The 14,840-nt window shown below is 37.4% G+C and overlaps 1 protein-coding gene across 2 annotated transcripts in view; it reads right to left on the reverse strand.

Moving 5' to 3' along the window:
- Positions 1 to 14,840, reverse strand: part of HBP1 (HMG-box transcription factor 1) — a 32,839-nt gene that overhangs the window by 10,458 nt on the left and 7,541 nt on the right. For both annotated transcript variants that reach the window (XM_037065861.1, XM_037065862.1), the window contains exons 3-8: positions 13,982 to 14,210; positions 8,723 to 8,861; positions 8,254 to 8,365; positions 8,036 to 8,148; positions 2,455 to 2,611; positions 1,633 to 1,777 (exon numbers count right to left, since the gene is read on the reverse strand). In XM_037065861.1, coding sequence (XP_036921756.1) covers positions 1,633 to 1,777; positions 2,455 to 2,611; positions 8,036 to 8,148; positions 8,254 to 8,365; positions 8,723 to 8,861; positions 13,982 to 14,210 — 895 coding nt within the window. The remainder of the gene's footprint in view (positions 1 to 1,632; positions 1,778 to 2,454; positions 2,612 to 8,035; positions 8,149 to 8,253; positions 8,366 to 8,722; positions 8,862 to 13,981; positions 14,211 to 14,840) is intronic.

Raw genomic sequence — 14,840 nt, forward strand, 5'->3', positions numbered from 1 at the left:
TAAATATGTTTATTTATAATTGTATTGCATATATTTTCAAAGAATATCTGAATCCATAAAAAATGGAACCATACTATATATTTCTGAGACTAATTTTTAGTTAACAGCATTATTTGAGATTAATTTTAATTTAACATTATTTCTAAAATTAATCCATGTTTATTGCTAACATCTCCTGGTCAGGGCACACACCTAGGTTGCAGGTCAGTGCCCCTAGCAGGTGTGTGCAAAAGGCAACAATGTTTTTCTTACACATCAAAGTTTCTCTCCCTCTCTTTCATCTTCCCTTCCCCCTCTCTAAAAGAATAAAATAAAATAATAAAATGTATAGCTACAGTTCATTAGTCTTCCACTGATAGCAGAGAATTCCATTATATGGTTATATCACAATTCCGGTTTTTATAGTTAATAAATACTGTTTCCAAGTTTTGTTATCATGAACAATACAGCTATGAACCTAGTTACATATCTCCTAGTGCTTGTCTACAAGAGCTCATTTCTCTAGGGTATACATATAGAGGAATAAGACTGCTGATATTCGGTGTTGTAAAATAAAGCCAAATTATCTCCCAAAATTTTATTTACACTCTCACCAAAACCTAAGAGTTATCACTGATCCAAACATTATGCATAATTAAAGTATCAGACCTTAAAAGTTTTGTCTCGAATGTATGAGGGATGTAATCAAACAACACTTAGATTCCCATCTTGCAGATGGCACTGAGCATGTGGCCTGTTTTCTTTAAGTAGTCTTATTCTTTTTGATACACAAATATTGACCTTATATTATATTTACCTTATATTTATTATATTAAATTGAGTGAAATAAATTCTACAAGCTAGCAGGAACTCTTGAGAATTCTCTACCTAACACCTGTGGATTTGATAATTATGTTAAAGAAAGAACAAGTGTTAAAATCCCAGATGTCTACACAGAGACTTTCTCTTGGTATCTCCTGGGAGTAAGTTGGCAAACTGTCCCAGTTTGTCCAGGACTAAGGGGTTTCCAGGGTTGCAAGACTCACAGTGCCGCATCAGGAAAGCCCTGCACAAACCAAGACAGCTCGTCAAACTCCCTGAGTGTCAGGACACGTGGGTTCTTTGTCCTGTTGTATGACTTAATAGCAAGATCTTAGGAAAAATCATTTCTCTCTTAAGCCTTTCCAAATATTAAGTTTTAGGTATTTTCACTATGCAATTAATGCCCTTGGTCAAAATGGGTATTAATGACATAGTTACCTAAAGGGAAAAAAGACACAGTTAACTATAAAGGTACTGCTGAGAGTTTTATTGACTAGCTAAAAACAACTGGCCAGATACAGCCTCTTTTATATAATATCAAATTGATCTATTAAATTCTTCATCATAAAACGTGATTTTTTCCTATTATAATCTTTAATGTTTTATGGACTTACTTTCCCTATATGACTACTCTATGTAAACCATGAGTTGTTATTTTACTTACCTAATAGTTTTTTACTTAATCATGTATATATACTTCCTCTGAATAGTACTTTTAATATTATCTCTCAAGGCATTAAAGGTTTATTAAGCTCTTCAATATTTGACTTAGCAATCATTAGGGAGATTTAGAGTAAACTTCTAAAAGAAAAAGAATTAATCTAGTATTACCTTTTAAATGTATCAAAAACACCTGAATCATCAAAATTAATGGCATCAGGGTGTCCAGGAGGTAGACATACGTCACCAATGTGAATCTCACAACACGGAATGCCATGCTGCACCACAGTCAAGCTGGGATAAAACGATGACCAACCTGAAGTTAAACCGAACAATAGTGACATGAGGACGGGATTGACAGAAAGCACCTACATAATTTATTGTAAGACAGCTATATCACTACCAAGTCTTAAAAATATAGTTATTATTTAAAAATAAGTACCAAGAGATTTTCTAAAACAAATCATGTACATACACCATAAAGCCAAGTACAAGTATTTGCTTTAAGCAATGACAAAGCCCTCCCAAATGTAGTTTAATTTGGCATTTTATTGATAGAGTCTATCAATCAGCACTTGCACTGATCTGCAAGACAGTGAGTGATAAATGATGAGTGAGAGCACAGAAGACTCTCTGAAGTGTCGGTCTGACATGGTGGTGGTGTAAAAAGGCTCTGAAGTGATTCAGGTACATGGCATATAAGCTTAAACCAAACTGCAATTACCAGAATAATCCATTCCCCAAACTATATACCAAGATAACAGCTTGTTATGGTATGATACATAAACTTGTGAATTTTTCATACCGCAGGAAGTACAGTTCAGCCTGACTACCGCTGAGACACTTAAGCACCCTAAGGCATTTCCTAAGGTAGTTTTATTTAGTTTGAAATTTTCCCTTCAATTTTTTTCTTAATCCTCAAAGAATTATGCCACAACACAGATTATAAAGATTTCTTTAAAAAGTAATTACAATTTCAAATTAAAGCTCTACCTTTATTTTTAACATAGAAAGGGTGGTCCAGTTTACACTCTACGGTTAGTAAACCATCTTCTACTGTACCAGGATCAAAAGTCAACTTCAGTACAGACTCCCCAAATGATACACTTTCTTCATGTGATAACAACTTCAGACCATCAGAACCATAGCCCTGAAAATACATACATATAGTGAATGAATTGGCAACATTAAATTTAACACACAGGGAGTCCCTGTCATGGGTAAGACTGTGCAGGAAAGGTAAAAATAAACAAGGAAGGATCCCTGTCTTCATGTGGCTTTAGACCAGTAGTGAAGACACAAATATATAAGGCAGACTGAACTAAACATTTTAATTCAAGTTTAAATAATGCTAATGCAGTTTAATAAAGGGAGACAATCCCAAAAGAGATATTAGGGAGGCTTTTGACTCCCCTTTGAACTGAGATTTAAAAGAAGAATGAAATTTAGAAAGGTAGAAAACCATGGCTCACACCAGGGCAGTTGTAACTAACAACTGCCTTCAGGAGTGCCGAGTACTGAGTTCAAAGATGGAGCAAGAAAGACTGCAGAGGAGGAGCAGTTAGTAAGGAAAAGGTCTTAAAAGACAGGAAAAGGGCTTCAACTTTCCTCTGAGAGGGTACTGGGAAATCAATAAAGGTGTTTTTATTAATACGATTGTTCATTTTAAGATAATGATAAAAATTACAGAATAAAAGTTACCTCTAATATTCTATTTATTTCAAGATATAATGAAAGAAGCCCGTATGACCAGGTACAGTGGCGGTAGAACCAGGCTAAATTTAAATTCGATAAACATATTGAGCATTTAGTGCCTGCCAGGTACTAGCCTCTGAAAAGAAAAGTGCTACTACCACATGATTCCTATCCTTAAATTCACAGGAAACAAAGAGACAGATATGCCAACACCTAGCTATCATATCCAATTATTATTATACTAGTGCATGAATAAAGTAAAGAATGGGAGAGAATGACTGTAAAAATCTTTAAGGAAATAGAATTGATAACTAAACATGAAGGAAAGAAAAGGAATAGTCAACTTCATGGTTTTGAATCTGGCAATCAAGAAGGATAGTTATATCTTTAAAAGCACAGGGTTGAAAAGTAGGCCAGGAAAGAATAAAAAAGGTGAAAAGGTGAATCCAGTTTTGGTTATACTAATAAGACAAGATATCTAATATGAAGCTGGAAACATACAGGTAAAGGCTATGAACATATAGCTGTAAATAAATAAATTAACAAATCTTCTAATTCTTGTAGCTACAAGACATTAAAACTAATCCAATCCCATTTACAGATCAGGAAGCCAATAGCAGGGTTAACAACCCACCCAAGGTAAGTGACACGGTTACTGGAAGCACTGGAGAGAGAGCCCAGACTTCCCTACTCCAAGTCCAGAGTGCTCTCCAAGGGCTACAAGGAGGTGGTGCTGACAGGAGCAGCAGAGAGGAATTTGTGGAGAGAGTGAAGAGTAGGACCTTGCTTACATTCAACATTACCAGCAGACAAGCCGCCAGTGAAAAAGACTGAGACATTAAAGAGAATCAGGGCACTGCTCTGTTACACAAATCAAGACAATGTCAAGAACTAACTCACTTTCTCAGATGGAGGAGATGTCAAAGAGAACAAGCATAAGTCTCTAGGAATCAGAGTAAAGCTAATCTGAGACTACTGTAGTGAAGTGGTACATGCGCAAGTCAGACTATAGCAAACTTCACTACAATAAAAGGTGGAAACTGAAGCCAGCTATGTCAGGACTAATTTTCTCAAGAAACTCAATAGTCAGGAATAACAAGATTGAACAGGAGTTTAAACAAGCACACTTCAAATGCCCATTTCTTTGCCTATAATATAGATGGAGAAATTCATGATATCAAAGACAAAGGTGTCAGTCCATATTTCTCCTATCATTGCCCTCTACTACTTCTGCCTATCAACTTACAAAATGTTTTTGATTTTCAACTAGGTGCCAAAACAATTTTAATTGAGAGTCTTTTCAACAAATTACCAAATGCTATATACAAATATTACTCAAATTGGATCCAAGATCTAAATGTAACACCTACAGCTATAAAAACTCTTAGCAGAAAACAAAGGTATGTATCTTCATGACCTTAAATTAGGCAACAGGTTCTTGTATATGAATCCTAAAGCACAAGCAACCAAAAAAAAAAACGAAATTGCACTTTATCAAAATTAAACTCATTTATATGTTTAAAGACACTATCAAGAAAGTGAAAATACAACTGCTGGCCATGATGGAGGCGTAGGTGGAAACACTGTGCCCCCTCCCACAACTAAATTTAAAGACAGCTAAGTTTGAGAAACAAAAACGCAGCCAAAACAGTGAAAATTGAACTGTACAGAAGTCCGACAACAACGAACCACTCAGCCAGACGAGTAAGAGGGGCAGAGTCGGCGGTGGAGTGGGGTAGGGCTGGAAAGGTCTGTTCCGTCCGACTGACCCAGGAGCGGAGGCAGTTGGTGGATCCCAGGCGTGGGATGGCAATGGGTGTTGATGGGTGGACCCAGTGAGGGCACAGGGCAGCTGGCTCACTGCGGTCACACATTTGCGCGCAGATAAACCAAGCAAAGGAGCGAACAGTGAAACAGACAGCTCAGGCTAGGGCCCCAGCAACAGGAATTACAGCCTGAAAGCACCAACTGGGAAGACTTTCTCAGGGTTGAGGGGCCGGGAGAAGCTCCCAGGCTCACAGAGAGTTCATTGGAGACACCCACGGGTCCTGGAAAGTACATGGGCCCACACACACGGAAACCAGCACGAGAGGGGCCCAATTTGCTTGTGGGAAGCCGCAGAGGGGACAGAAATCTGAGAGCAGAGCAAAGCACCATTTTTTCCCTCTCTGACCCTGCTCCCACATACAGCGTCACAACCCAGCAACTGGGTCGCCCGACCCTGGTGAACACCTAGGGCTCTGCTCCTCATACATAACAGGCACAGTCAAAAATATGGCTCAAGAACAGCTCAAAGCCCCAAAGCCTATAATTCTAAGTGACCAAGAAATAACTAACCTTTCAGACGCACAGTTCAAAAACACTGGTGATCAGGATGCTCAAAGAATTGGTTGATTTTAGCCACAAATTAGAGGAACATATGAAGGCTAAATTGATGGAAATGAAGGGAAATGCACAGGAAACCAATAGTGATGGAAAGGAAACTGAGACTCAAATCAAGGGAGTGGACCAGAAGGAAGAAACAAACAATCAAACAGAAAAGAAGGAAGAAACAAGAATTCAAAAAAATGAGGAGAGGCTTAGTAACCTCCAGGACATCTTTAAACGTTCCAACATCTAAATTATAGGGGTACCAGAAGGGGAAGAGGAAGAGCAACAAGTGGAAAAGTTATTTGAAGAAATCATAAAGGAGAACTTCCCCAATCTGGAAAAGGAAATAGACTTCCAGGAAGTCCAGGAAGCTCAGAGAGTCCCAAAGAAGCTGGACCCAAGAAGGAACACACCAAGTCACATCATAATTACATTGGCCAAGATTAAAATGAAGGAGAGAATAGGTCCTAGAAGCAGCAAGAGATAAGGAGACAGTCACCTACAAAGGAGTTCCTATCAGACTGTCAGCGGATTTCTCAAAAGAGACCTTACAGGCAAGAAGGGGCTGGAAAGAAGTATTCCAAGTCATGAAATCCAAAGACCTACATCCAAGATTGCTCTATCCAGCAAAGCTTTCATTTAGAATGGAAGGGCAGATAAAGTGCTTCTCAGGTAAGGTCAAATTCAAGGAGTTCATCATCACCAAGCCCTTATTACATGAAATGTTAAAAGGACTTCTCTAAGAAAAAGATGATTAAAAATATGAATAGTGAAAGGACAGCAAACTCACAGTTGTTAACAGCCACACCTCAAACAAAAGCAAACCAAGAGGACAGCTAGATCAGGAGCGGAACCATAGAAATGGAGATCACAAAGAGGGTTAGCAACAGGGGAGTGGGAGGAGGAGAAGGGGAGAGAAGGTACAGAAAATAGCATAGACAGCAGGTAGAAAATAGATAGGGGAGAGGGCAAGAAAAGTAGGGGAAATATAGAATCTAATGAACTTGAGACACGTAGTCATAAACTAAAGGGGGGGAATGGTGGGGGAGGGGGTGTGCAGGGTGGAGGAGAATGAAAGGGGGGATAGGAGGACAACTGTAATGGTATAATCAATAAAATATATTTTTAAAAAAAGAAAGTGAAAATACAACCCACAGAATGTGAGAAAATATTTGCGAATCTCCTATCTGATAATGTGTACTTTTCAGAATATCTAAAGGACACTTACAACTCAATAAAGACAACCCAATTTGCAAATGGGGAATTGATCTGAACACAGACATTTCTCTAAAGTTGATACAAGCATATGAAAACATGCTCATCATCAGTCATTAGGGAAATTCAAGTCCAATAAGGAGATGCCACTTCTACACACCAAGATGGTTTCTGACTGAAATAAAAGGTGAGGGTAGATGAGGATGTCAAGATATTAGAACGTTCATATATTACTGGTATGAAATGTAAAATGGAAATATTCACCATGGAAAACTTTTTGGAAGTTCCTCACAATGTTAAACATGGAATTACTGTATGACCCAGTAATCCCACTCCTAAGTACGTAACAAGAGAAATGAAAACATATGTTCACACAGAAGTTAGTATAGGAAGGTTCATAGCAGCATTATTCCTAACAGCCTAAGAGTGAAAACCACCCAAATGTCTTTTAGCTGATGAATAAATAAATCTAGTACATCCACAGAATATTCAGTCATTAACAAGAAGTTATTAGTTTGTTTTTGAGGTGATGAAAACATTTTGTAATTAGACACTTGTGATGGTTACATTATTGTAATGTACTAAAAAGCAATGAATTGTACACTTTAAAATGGTGAATGCTATGGTATATGCACTATAACTCGATAAAATAAAAAACTTCAGGGAAAAAAAACAAAAGAAAATGTCAGTGTTTTTATGGAGTCAATTAAAAAGTAATTTAAGCCCTGACCGGTGTGGCTCAGTGGATTGAGCGCCAGCCTACAAAGCAAAGGGTCGTAGGTTTGATTTCCACTTGGGGCACGTGCTGGGTTGCGGGCCAAGTCCCCTGTAGGGGGTGTGCAAGAGGCTACCACACACTGTTGTTTCTCTCCCCTTCTCCCTGCCTTCCCCTCTCTCTAAAATAAATAAATAAACAAAAAATAAATTAAAAAGTAACAATATAATCAACTCAATCATCCGCAGGGGAATTAACTACTTTATAGATTATCAAAGGTAAGGTTTTGGTTCATTTATTTATTCATTTATTTTTAGTAAGTTTTGTTTTCGCCACCTAAGAAAGCCTATTTATAAAGGTAAACCTAAAGCCTCTCCATCAGGCTAAGCAACAATAAGTAGTCACAAAACCACTACCTAAAATGTAAGACACCATTTAAATAGGAAAGTAAGTGGAGGATAAAATGAATAGAATATTAGAGGTAACAGAATAAATAGGTAATAAATGGAGGTCTTGTATGATAACCATAAACCTTACATTTCATTAAAAAAATTTTGTTTTAAGGAATTTTGAATCAACCTTTTGAGTGCCCATTTGGAGATCCTCCTCATTATCACAGCCTTCAGCTCTAGCAAAATCTTCCACATCCTGCCATTCCGTATTGCTCCCCTTATGAAAGCACAGACGTGTGCCTAAAGGAAAAAAACAAAAAAAAACAAAAAAAAAGAAGTATTAGGTGTGATAGTGCTCTAGACAAGTAAGCAATAAACAAAGTCAAGTTTGGTTTTTCTTTTCACCTTTCAAAAAACAGTGCCAGGCAGTTGAAGGCCAGGAATTGCACCATCCCAAATCATCATCATCGGAGAGGGAGGACATGCAGAAAATGCCTGATTCTGACTCACTATTTGCCTGTGAAGAGTAACATTATAAACTTCATTTTAAAGCACAGCTTGTTACTATTGGTCTCTGTCTCAAGCTTTCAGCCTCTTCTTAGTAGGGTATAACTTAATCACTATAACCTTAAGAAAAAATACACCTTCAAAACTGAAGTTTTTCAAAGTTTAATTATATATTCCCACTTGTAACAAACTTTCCTAACAGTTAATAGAGCTGTACATAGAATCAAATCCAGATCACTAGCAGAACAATGAGATATACTATTTCCCATCTGTATGCACTTCAAGAGACATTTTTAAACAGGGAAAGTTAATATATTACAACTGTTGTGCAATCTTTATAAAAGTTTAATCTCATGAATAAACTCACCCTTTCATGTCTGACTGGTGTTTCCTCCTTCCAGTGGGGAGGGAAGGCGGGCTCACTCTTAGAAGAAGAGGACACAGGTGGAGGGCGTGCATAGGAATGTAAACTTTTGCTAGTAGCTATGATGTGTACAGGAGATGATCTAAAATAAGGAGGCAGTTTTAACCATAAAGTGTGGGTACTTAAAGTAGATCTTTCTTTTTGATGAAAAAAATTTATATTCAAAATGCCAATGTTATCACATATAAGATACTATGGAAAACACTAGTAAAGACATCAAGATTGCATTTATAATATGTTGTTCCTTAACTTCTTACCCAAACTCTTCTCACTCAAGTTTTTTCAATACTTGACAATGTACTTTAAACTCCAAACTACTATTTCACTTACTCATTTATTTTTATATTAACAAGTACATATAAATGCTCCCCATCCATTTCTTTTTTCTATTGAGGCAGTTTTAAGTCTTAATATGAATGAATCTATGCTTAACACAACCAACACGTAACTCTTATTTACCAACCATAACTGGACACTGTTTTCCAATACAAAGTTGTTGAAAAGCATCTATACACAAGGGCTAATTATTTTCCGCCAGGTCACTTTTCAGAAATAACCCCTTCCCCAGTTTTTCCCTCAGAAGTCTCTTTACTAGGCAGTACTCTCCTTAGAATGCTTATGTTTCCAAGAACATACTAAAATCCTTCCTTCACAAACAGATCAGCTGCTATTCACAGAAGGGGTAACAGTAAGAAGCAAGCCTCTAAAGGATGTCCAGTAATGTGTACTGATATGGGAGTCTGGAAAGCAGCAGCGAGTTAAGACTAGGGGGTAGATCTGTCTGAAGGTCCCAAATCAGAACAATTCTCTGAAATGCCAAACAGAAATTTGGTCCTTAACAGAAAAAGTTTACATATGTCTGTATTAAGCCTCTTTTTAAAAAGGGGAGGAGGGACATGTCCCTTTTCAATTTTCCCTGTTCCTGACAAATTTTATTTGCCTCCCAATTTTAATTTTATCCTCATTAACCTTTTTTCACTATACCTTTGCAGAAATTATTTTTAAATATCTATAAAACTATACTGTTTTGATGTACATATCAGTTCTTAAATAAAAACCCCACCAATTTCAATGCATTTTAGCATATTCCTCAGTCAATTTTAGATTTCAAAATACAACTACTGAATGTTTTAACTTTGAGTAATTTCTTCCTTTTATTATGCATTTAGAACTTTATGAAGTATTAGAGAATGGTCAAACTACTAAAAACTCATTCCTACCCCTCATCATTAATAAAATGAATGAGTTTTATCAGTTCTTCTATTTAACCATTTAAGAGAACAATGCAATGTTCCAAAATGTATAGCGGCCTGCATGTTCTACAAAAATTAACATGCTAAGCACACCTAAAACACTAATACCATTGGTCTCTTCATCCCTCTATCTATGCAGGGATAATATAAATTTTACCTGTCCTCAACCCCTTGGTACTGTACAGTTACCACTTCGGTCATCCAAAGCTCAGTAATTAAATAGGTTTACAAGAGGCTGCATGAACAGCTACTGATAGTATTAGAAAGCAAACAAGGTAGCAGAGCGTGACTTAGTCTCGTTCCCTAAGAAGGGAAGCACAGAAAATACTACAGAGAATAAATTTACATCCTCAGAGAGATGCTCCTTTATTTACAGTTTTATTTATATTGCTTTTCTTCTGAAGGGTTTACCCAACTTTCCATGAACTATATTATTAATCATCATGAGTCTATTTGTGGTGAAAAACAGGAAGTATTATCTGTGAGCTAAAAAGGGGGAAAAAGAAAGCCCAATAGTAAAATAAGGGTTGTGGTGGTAGTGGAGATTTTTAAAGATTTTACTGGTTTATTTTTTGAGAGGGGAAGGGAAGGAGAAAGGGAGAAAAACATCAATGTACGGTTGCCTCTCACACGCCCTCTACTGGGGACCAGGTCTGCACCCCAGGCATGCCCCCTACATTGGGAATGGAACCAGGGACCCTTTGGTTAAGCACGCCAGCACTCAATCCACTGAGCCACACCAGCAAAGGCGTTTTTTGTTTGTTTGTTTTAAGTTTAGTAACATTGTTATTTTTAAACTGTAAAAGTAAACATTTTCTTTGCGGAAAGTAATGTTATCTGAAAGAAAATTAGTCACTGAAAATCCCAGTGCTAGTATTTTAATGTGCCGTTTCTTTGTTTTTTAATATATTTTGATTATGCTATTACAGCTGTCCCATTTCCCCCGCTTCATTCTTCACCCTGCACGCCCTCCCACACCCTTTAGTTCACGTCCATGTGTCATAAGTTCTTTAGCTTCTACATTTCCCATACTATTCTTGTCCTCTCCCTATTTTCTACCTATCATTCATGCTACTTATTCTCTGTACCTTTTCCCCCTCTCCCTCTCCCCTGTTGCTAACCCTCTATGTGATCTCCATGTCTGTGGTTCCTTTCCTGTTCTAGCTGTTTGCTTGTTTTGTTTTAGGTGTGGCAGTTAATAATTAGAGTTTGCTGTCATTTTACTATACATGTTTTTTATCTTTTCCTAGAGAAGTCCCTTTAACATTTCATATAATAAGGGCTTGGTGATGATGAACTCCTTGAATTTGACCTTACCTGAGAAGCACTTTATCTGCCCTTCCATTCTAAATGAAAGCTTTGCTGGATAGAGCAATCTTGGATGTAGGTCTTTGGATTTCATGACTTGGAATACTTCTTTCCAGCCCCTTCTTGCCTGTAAGGTCTCTTTTGAGAAATCCGCTGAGTCTGATGGGAACTCCTTTGTAGGTGACTGTCCCCTTATCTCTTGCTGCTTCTAGGACTTATTCTCTCCTTCATTTTAATCTTGGCCAATGTAATTATGATGTGCCTTGGTTTGTTCCTCCTTGGATCCAACTTCTTTGGGACTCTCTGAGCTTCCTGGACTTCCTGGAAGTCTATTTCCTTTTCCAGATTGGGGAAGTTCTCCTTGATTATTTGTTCAAATAACTTTTCCACTTCTTGCTCTTCCTCTTCTTCTTCTGATATCCCTATAATTTGGATGTTGGAATGTTTAAAGATATCCTGGAGGTTCCCAAGCCTCTCATTTTTTTGAATTGTTTCTTCATTCTTTTGTTTGGCTGTTTCTTTCTTCCTTCTGGTCCACTCCATTGGAGTCTCAGTTTCCTTTCCATCACTATTGGTTCCCTCTGCATTTTGCTTCATTTCACTTAGTGTAGCCCTCATTTTTTCATCTAATTTGCTGCCAAATTCAACCAATTCTGTGAGCATCCTGATCATCAGTGCTTTGAACTATGCATCTGACAGTTTGGCTACCTCTTCATTGCTTAGTTGTATTATTTCTAGAGCTTTGATCTGTTCTTCCGTTTGGGCCTTTTTTTTGGTCTTGACGTGCCTGTTATGTATAAGGGGCAGAGCCTCAGGTGTTCACCAGGGCCGGGTAACCCAGTTACTGGGTTGTGAGGCTGCATGTGTGTGTGTGGGGGGGGGGGGGGGGGGGGGGGGGCCAGGGGNGCGGGGGGGGTCCAAGAGGGAACAATGGTGCTTATACAGCTCTGTCAGACCTCAGTCCTTACTGACATTTTCCCCAAGCAAACTGGGCCCTTTTGGTGCTGGTTCCTGGGTGGCTGGGCTTGTGCATGTTCTAGGACCCTGTGGGTCTCTCCAACAAACTCTCATGTGAGGCTGGGAGTCTCCCTGTGCATCAATCCCCACAGGTGTTCTCAACTGGTGTTTTGAGGCTTTATTTCTCGGTACTGAGACCCAGGGTTGCTCAGTTTGTCTTGCTCCCCAGTTTTATGCATGTGACTGTAGGACCACCTAGTCAGCCAGCCGGGGCCTCACTTCACACTTGCCCCCTCGCTGGGTCTGCCCATTGCCACCCTGTGCCTGGGATCTTTCACTGCTGCTTGGGCAACCAGCGTCTGCCCACTGCCATCTTACACACCAAGGGTGCCTTGTGCGCCCGGTGTCACTGCTTCTTGTGCTGCAACCCCTCTCCACTCTGCCGCCCGACTCCACCCCGCCTACCTGTTTGGATGAATGTGTCTATTTTAACTCCTTGGTTGTCCGACTTTCATACAGTGCAATTTTCTGTCAATTCTGGTTGTTATCTTGTTTCTAAATTATTGTTGTCCTTATTTTGGTTGTGCAAGGAGGCACAATGTGCCTACCTATGCCTCCATCTTGGAGGGAAATCATTTTTTTTTAATGTAAAATAATTTTTAGCTTTTTTACTATTAAGACTATAATAAAAAACTGGGACTGTAAAGGAATACTCTAAAAGGCAAGTTTTTCTGTCCTGTGGAAATTTTCATGGAATTAAACTGAAGTTAAGTAAAATGAATTAATTTGCTCTAATGAAAACCATATCCTGATGAATAAAAGCAGCAGAATTAATGGGTTGTAAGAAAATCAGTTTTCACACCTAAAAAAATTATTCTTTAGCAAAGAATTATACTCACTTAAAAGAGCACTTACCAAAATTGAATTATTTCTATACCACCTAGTATGAAATTATGATCTATCCACCCCATGAGTGCAAATCTGGGCATTTCTCCCCCCTACTATCATATTTATCTGTGTCTTTTTACATAAATAATTTTATGATTTTAAGAATAGTTAATGAAATATTATCCTAGGTCTCTCTAGAAGTATTGTTTGAAAGCTGCCGTAATTTCATAGCACAACTCATTTTGTTAAACCCTAGTTGGTGTGTATGAAACAGTGGTTTTCACCAATGGGAGTCTAACTTTTTTAAGTTGACAATTTTAAGATATGCAAATTTTAGTATTAGTACACAGGTAAGTACCATAAGGTCACGTACACTAGAAGAAAATAAACCTAGACAAAAGAAGAACTAAACTTTATGGTTGGTACAGTTTTAAAATATATTTATTATAATCACAGTTCTTTATACAAATACAACTTTTATTTCAATAGGTAGAAATACAGTAACAATAAAATATTTTTTGGTCTGATATATTTTCTAGTGACTTTGAAATACTTACAAATATTCTTCACTCTGCTGTTTTCAGATCCCTTTCATCTAATTCTCAGAGTATGAAATCATGTTATTGAGCGAAATAGGTCTTTGACCATTACAGAAAGCTTAATTCTGATAACTTTACTTCAACCCCAATTTAAGTAAGCCATTCATTAAATAGTTAATAGCATTACTTTTAAAACTAGAAAAAATTAATAGCTATTTGTAATGATAGAAGTTTTCAAAAATGTACAGTTTTCTTACCTGTTGTAAAATGAGCACTGCATGAGTGGACTTTGTGGGCTGGTGGCGATATTTGCTAATTCTGTTAGCCAATCCACCTCATTTTCACGGTAAGTATTTTCTGATATGTCTGAGGTATTTTGGTTCCAAGATGGTCTTGGATATTCTTGATGTGAAACATCTGAACTTAGCTGGTATATGGCAGATTGGGTAGAATCACTTTGAACAGCCTGAAGTTCGGGAAGGTCATCTGCAAAAACACACTCAAAATTATAAAAAGGAAATTACTGAAACAGAGCAATACTGTAATTATAGTTGGAAGATAAATCTTCAAATTTAGCTAAGTACTTTTGTAACAGAAAAAGTATAAATTAAAAATTTTTTTTGTATGAAACAAGCTCCAATTTTAAAAAGTGACACCTAGTACATTAAGGGTAAACAAGCTTAGTAGAAAAGTGAATTCAACAAATGTAAATATTGTAGTACCTTCACTACCTAAACCATGTAATTATCACAAACTATTCACAAACCGGAAAAACAAGGTTTGTATTTCCTAATTTTTCCCCCAGGTTTTTTATGCTTTCCTGAGGAGTAATCCATATACTACTGAGACATTTTTATATGAACATATTAATGAGGAAAAAGGCATTCTGTGTGCATACATGCACGTATCATTTCACATACTTTTACTAACCTGTTATACAAGATTACTGCAATGAAACAAACAATTTTCAAAGATAAGATAAAAATCACATAAATTTTTAGGTACTCCATATTCAACTTTATATACAACAAGTTATTTCTTTACTGAGAAATTCTGAATTCAGAAATATTTTTTCCTGTAAATGTGTTCCTGATAGGTATTTCATGATAGACTTTT

This window comes from Sturnira hondurensis, unplaced genomic scaffold, assembly GCF_014824575.4.
Source record: "Sturnira hondurensis isolate 20B ecotype Veracruz unplaced genomic scaffold, ASM1482457v3 Scaffold0016273, whole genome shotgun sequence".
NCBI classification, from domain to species: domain Eukaryota; kingdom Metazoa; phylum Chordata; class Mammalia; order Chiroptera; family Phyllostomidae; genus Sturnira; species Sturnira hondurensis.